Source organism: Brassica napus, unplaced genomic scaffold (genome assembly GCF_020379485.1).
Source record: "Brassica napus cultivar Da-Ae unplaced genomic scaffold, Da-Ae ScsIHWf_1183;HRSCAF=1698, whole genome shotgun sequence".
Taxonomy (NCBI): domain Eukaryota; kingdom Viridiplantae; phylum Streptophyta; class Magnoliopsida; order Brassicales; family Brassicaceae; genus Brassica; species Brassica napus.
In genome coordinates this window covers 62,071-68,608 of record NW_026014603.1, presented here as the reverse complement: position 1 = coordinate 68,608, position 6,538 = coordinate 62,071, and the positions used below count along the sequence as shown (strand labels likewise).

At 43.5% G+C, this 6,538-nt stretch overlaps 1 protein-coding gene across 1 annotated transcript; it reads right to left on the bottom strand.

Annotated features, from left to right (window-relative positions):
• Nucleotides 1–219: 219 nt before the first annotated feature.
• On the bottom strand, nt 220–2,349 carry LOC106363370. Its single transcript, XM_013803121.1, has 3 exons — nt 1,804–2,349; nt 769–1,641; nt 220–690 (listed from the first exon to the last, which is right to left on the bottom strand). Exons 1-3 carry the CDS (start codon nt 2,347–2,349, stop codon nt 220–222), a joined length of 1,890 nt encoding a protein of 629 aa, XP_013658575.1.
• Nucleotides 2,350–6,538: the final 4,189 nt, after the last annotated feature.

Here is a 6,538-nt window from a genome sequence, read left to right as displayed (position 1 = left end):
GAGTAATGGGAAGCGGGCAAATCAATGAAAATAAAAACCCAACCACAATACAAAAAAACCCAGCCGTATTACAACACAAAACCCAGCCGTATTACAAATAATAATCCAGCCGTTGTGCAAATCAATGAAAATAAAACCCAGCCGTATTACAACACAAAACCCAGCCGTATTACAACACAAAACCCAGCCGTATTTCAAAACAACATGAAAAGCAATTGCTTATATCGGACAAGTTCTCGCATTATGTCCACTTTGACTGCAACGAGAACATATGTGCTCTTTCCTAGGACGTTTGTTTGCAAGTGCAACTTCTAAAGCAGATTTCATCCTATTTTTTTTAGGTCTTCCCGGTTGTTGACGAATAAACGGTGGAAAGCACTGTACGTTAGCCACGTTATCTGGAACAGGTAGCGCTGAGTCAACCGGCATGACCGATTCAGCGTATGCGCTAGCTAAATAAGTGCTTTTATAGTAAGGACTGCACAGTGATATTCGAGAAACATTTCTTTCCTCTGCAGCTGCGATTGCGTGTACACATGGTATTTTCTCGACATCGAAACGCCGACATGTGCACTTTCGCTCAACTAAATTAACAACATTCAAAGACTCGCCAGCAGCGCCATATTTAACTTCAGTGTGATGGTCATCAATCCTTTGAACGGTCCAATCCCGGGAGGCACTTACACGTCCCTATCAACAAAACCCAATTAAAACGACTGACTTATTAGATTTAAAGACTGGCTTATTTTACTGTTACGACTGACTTACTTGTAATAGTTTCTCCACACCGCGCGTGAGTGTGGTTGACTGCGATCTGGCATCCACTCTTCGTTCAGCAAACCATCTGGTCATCATAACCCGTATCGATTCCAATATTCGAACAATGTTAAGACCTCTAGCATGCGATAATGCTCTGTTCATTGATTCCGCTATGTTCGTAGTCATCAAATTGTACCTCTCGCCCGGGAAATAAACACGTGTCCACAGTCTGACATCAGCTCTTTCGAGGTAGCCGTGGAGATCAGGATTAAGTGCTTTAATCTCCTCGAAAATCATATCAAAGTCAGACATTCTAAAATATCGCGCCGCTTTCTTCACCAGCCGAAATACATCTTTTCCTTTGTACCGTCCCAATATGTTTTTATACAAATGATAGGTGCATATTCCACGAGCAGCTAACGGATACACATTTGTAATTGCTTTCCCTATCGAGTTATGCCTATCTGATATTATCGCAAGACCCTCCTGGTCAGGAATCAACACTTTTAGTTGCGTAAAAAACCAATTCCACGAATCATCATTTTCAGTGTCAACCACTGCGAAGGCTATTGGAAAAATCTGAAAGTTACCATCCTGAGCTAGTGCTGTGAGTAACGTCCCTTTATATTTACCATTAAGAAACGTACCGTCGACGACAACAACTTTGCGCATGAAAGGAAACCCATTAACGCTCGCACCAAACGCAAGAAACACATACATGAATCTTCCAAGCTCATCGATTTGAAGACGCATAACTGTATTCGGATTTGCCCTTCTTATCATGTATAAGTAAGAAGGCAAGAGTTCAAAACCACACTCAGGTGTGCCCTCATCGATTTCCTCTGCACATTTAAGCGTCCGGTGTGATTTCCAATATTCCATCTGCTCACATGAAAAAACAATTTACATAACTCAGCCACATCATATCATTAAGACGGTCACAACGTAAACATAACTCAACCATAGTTTTGTAACTCAGTCATTTCTAACATAAAATAACCCAGCCTATACTCTACCATAACTCAGCCGTTTTAACATAATTACCTTTACACCAAACTGCTTAGTGATAGCTATTCCGACACTCTCAGGGCGAACGGCCGGACCAACGTCGCCGAGAAAGTTCTTGTACAACTCTCCTAAAATATCCGGTGTTGCATTTCGAGATCGATTAGAACGCTCAGTTACAGAACATGCATGATCCGAGTCGTAAATACGAATATAAAACTGCGGGGACAATCCTTCGGTAGATGCACGAACTCTCCATGTACATCCATCAACCCAACACTTAACAACGTATGTTGTCAGGTTTGATATTTCTACATCAAAATCAAATTGATGCCTCACTGTAAAAAGTTTCAGTCGTCTCTTCAAATGCTTTTTAGTCAAGTATCGTTGTCCTACCGCAAGGTCTAACGACGACATCTCCAACTTCAAAACCTCCAGATTCCCTTTAGATTCGCTCATCAAGAAGTTCTGATATCTCTTCTTGGAAGGTAGCGTTGGTGAATCTTCGTCTTCTTCGATAGGAGACTCACCGTATGTGCTGAAGTTATCATCTTCAGATGACGCACCGTCCGAGTCATCGAACATATCAAATCGACTTTCAAATTCATCATCTTCTTCGTTTTCTTTGCCTATTTCATCTTCTCCGGCTACGTCGTGTATTTCAACGTTACTAAAGCAGTCATTCTCAATTTCATCTTGTTCATCCTCCAAACTGCAACCATCGTAACTCCCATTCTCTATAGACTCAACTTCTAAAGCTTCTTCTTCTAAAGCTTCTTCTTCTGAAGCGTCTTCTTCTGAAGCGTCTTCTTCTGAAGCGTCTTCTTCTGAAGCTTCTTCTTCTGAAGCTTCTTCTTCTGAAGCTTCTTCTTCTGAAGCTTCTACGTCTGAGCTGTCATCCTTTTTCTCTGTAATCTCCACACAGAGACGTAGTTGTTCGCTTTTCTTTAAGCTTAGAAAACATTGCAATTGTCGAGTGTTGGACACGTAAACTGGTGGAGTGTTGTGCGCCATTGTTTTCAATGTTTTATTCGAAAACATGTAGCTAAGCAGAATATGAACCTTCAAATCATTCAAACCGTAATCGTCGATGACAGACTTTGTGAAATCTTCAAGTTTAGTTTTCTCACCTAAATGAAGAACTCTACACCCTCTACTGTCGACGTTGAATACATATCGTTTTTTCATAATCCATTTACCGGAAACAATAATAACGGGATCCATTACCATATGAGAAAGATGAAGAGGATAGATAACTGAGATGATGAAGAAGAAAAGAAAGGCTGTGTAATCATTCAAAAATAAGATGAAGAAGACAACTGAAAGGTCTCGTAACTCAGTTGTAAATTGGGCGACCGTTAGTGATGACATGTCAAATCCGAGTTGATGACATGGCAGATGACATGGAACATCGGTTAATCAGCCGACAAACAAATCAGTAACTCAGCCAAAATAAGTCAGCCATCATGTTTACACTTTGTCAGCCGATACATGGAAACATTCTAGTAATTAATCTTTTGACAGTAAGTCAGCCGCAATAAGGATGAACAACCATATGTCAGCCGTATCGTTACGTAAATCAGCCATCAAACGAGAACATTCTAGTAATTAATCTTTCGCTCATACGTCAGCCGCAAAGCAGCTGAGTTTACTGTTTATCCATGCTTTAACGGCTGACTAATACAAACCCAGTCGTAACAGCATCCCATAATTAAGCCGTGGCTTCAATAACCCAACCCATCCATGTTCCTTTACTCAGCTGAAAAAAAGTTTCTCAGCCGTTTCTTAACCACGACTCAGCCAAATTTTCCAGAAATCAAACCGCCGATGTATAAGTCAGCCGTCATTTGTATCATTAAGTCAGCCGTGGTCACATAACTCAGCCGGATTTCTGTAAATCAGTTGTATCGGCAAGCTGACTTATAGTTTTAAGTCAGCCACTTTCACTTAAGTCAGTCGTATGTATTAAGTCAGCCGTAACGTAAAGATAAATCGGCCGTAAATACGTATCTATCGCTTAACAGCTGACTTAATGAAAATACGGACGCGAATTCCTCCGTGGCGCCGGTTTTTTGCCTACGTGGCAGCGAAAAGTAATGGCATTCTCGTAAATACGTTTTTTCTCATAACGTAAAAAAAGGGTACGCTTGGTATCGAAAATATTCTAGTAATAAAAAAAAGATCTGTATCATTCTAGTCAATACACCTAAAATATGTAACATTCTAGTAAACTCCCCTATTTTGTATTGTAATGTTTTGTAAAACGCTTTCTACCTATTATTAATAAAATGTATGTTTATATTCGTAGTTGTGTGTTAAATGATACTAGACCTTGTCCGGGTCAACACAACTCGATGATTGTGGTACGGGTTGTGAAGCCTTAGGCCATGACATCGAGGTCATAGCAAACTGGAACGGATTGGTCGAGAGTCTTGACTTGTTCTTGATTCTAGGTCGAACCGGTACGGTGAGCTATACTTGTGGTGCTCCCGGGACGTACCGGGTTAGTCCGGCCTGGTACGGTCCGGGCGTGTTACAAACATGGCTAGCAAGTATCTTGTTGATAAGCTAGGATTCGTCAAAACTGCACATCCCCGGCCATACCGTCTCAAATGGCTCAATGATGAGACTGAACTCAAGATTGTCGAACAAGTTGTTGTGTCCTTCAGTATTGGCAAGTACCATGACCAGGTCAAGTGTGATGTTGTACCCATGCAAGCCGGCCATATACTTTTAGGAAGGCCGTGGTAGTTTGACAAGGAGACCCTTCACCATAGACGCACTAACATTTATAGTTTCGTCCACAACAACAAGAAGCACAGCCTAGCACCTCTCAGCCCCCAAGAAGTTCATGATATGCAGAAGGCAATGATCCAGTCCGGCCAGGTAAGTAACACTAACCTTTACATGACTTCCGGACTAGTGCTTAAATCATTACAACGTGAGACACAGGTGCTACTAATGATCTTTAAGGAAGGTTGTTTTGCTGGTTTTGAGGCTCCTGAAGTACCGGATGTAGTACAAGACCTCATGGGACGTTACAAGGATGTCTTTCCTGATGAGATTCCAGCCGGTTTACCCCCTGTCCGTGGCATAGAACATCAGATTGACCTTGTACCCGGTGCGCCCCTACCAAACCGAGCCGCTTACCGTGTCAACCCTGAGGAAGCTAAGGAGCTGGAGCGGCAGGTCCAAGACCTCATGGACAAAGGCTACATCCGCGAGAGCCTTAGTCCCTGTGCGGTCCCGGTTCTACTAGTGCCAAAGAAGGATGGAACGTGGCGCATGTGTGTGGACTGCCGAGCCATCAACAACATAACCATCAAATATCGGTACCCTATACCCAGATTAGATGATATGTTGGATGAACTGAGTGGGTCTGTTGTGTTTTCTAAGATTGATCTCAGGAGTGGGTACCATCAAGTCCGCATGAAGGAAGGAGATGAGTGGAAAACCGCCTTCAAGACCAAGCAAGGACTGTACGTGTGGCTGGTGATGCCGTTTGGCCTTACCAACGCCCCTAGCACATTCATGAGGCTCATGAACGAGGTCCTCCGACCTTACATTGATCACGAGACTCTTAAGCATTTGAGGGGCCAGACCACACTCAAGAAGAGGCATGCTAGGTGGCTGGAGTTTGTGGAGACTTTTCCCTATGTGATCAAGTACAAGAAGGGAAAGGACAACGTAGTGGCAGATGCTCTATCCCAGCGCCACACACTTATTACCACCATGGAGGCTAAGATCATGGGTTTTGAACAACTTAAAATGTCTTATGAAACTGACCTTGATTTTTCTGAGCTTTATAGTAACACGGCTAAGGGAGCCATGGGTCCATTCTATCAGCAGGACGGGTTCCTCTTCAAGGAAAAACGCATGTGCATCCCTCATGGTTCCATGCGAGACTTACTGACCCGAGAAGCTCATGGGGGCGGGTTGATGGGGCATTTCGGTCGAGACAAAACCCTGAGCGTCATGTCCGACCACTTCTATTGGCCCCGGATGAGGCGCTATGTCGAGAGCCTTTGCGCCAAGTGCACTGTCTGTCTGAAAACCAAATCCAGGTCGCATCCTTATGGTTTACACATGCCTTTACCTATTCCTATTGCACCATGGGTGGATCTGTCTATGGACTTAATTTGTGCTGGGCTTGCCCAAGATAGAACACAAGGATTCTATTTTTGTTCTAGTGGACAAGTTCTCCTAGATGGTACATTTCATTCCGTGCTCCAAGACCAATGATGCAAGCCAAACCGCTGATCTCTTCTTCAAGGAAGTGGTGCGCTTACATGGAGTGCCTCGTACCATTGTATCCGACCGAGACACAAAATTCCTCAGCCACTTCTGGAGGACATTGTGGAAAAAGCTTGGAACCAAGCTCCTCTTCTCGAACACTTGCCATCCACATACTGATGGTCAGACCGAGGTAGTAAACCGTACACTCTCTCAGTTGTTGAGGGCTACGGTGGGTAAGAATCTTAGAAATTGGTTGAGTTGTTTGCCTTTCATTGAGTTTGCTTATAACAATGCAAGGCACTCTATTACTAATCTCTCCCCTTTTGAGATCGTGTATGGCTTTAGACCAGAGACGCCCATGGACCTATCCGCACTGCCCCCAGCCATGCAAGTTAGCCAGAGTGGTGACAAAAAGGCTGAGTTTGTGAAGAACATGCACCGGCAAGTCAAGGAGACTTTGGAGAAGAAGGCTGAACGGAACCGGATTAAGCTCAACAAGGGGTGCACAGAAGTTATCTTCCAACCAGGCGACTGGGTG

Excerpts from the sequence above, each read along its gene's own strand:
- LOC106363370 (XM_013803121.1), bottom strand. The coding sequence starts at position 2,349 with ATGTTCGATGACTCGGACGGTGCGTCATCTGAAGATGATAACTTCAGC. Across the intron at positions 1,642-1,803 it reads CTAAGCAGTTTGGTGTAAAG|ATGGAATATTGGAAATCACA; the intron begins GTAATTATGTTA and ends TCATGTGAGCAG. Across the intron at positions 691-768 it reads GTGTGGAGAAACTATTACAA|GGACGTGTAAGTGCCTCCCG; the intron begins GTAAGTCAGTCG and ends TTTTGTTGATAG.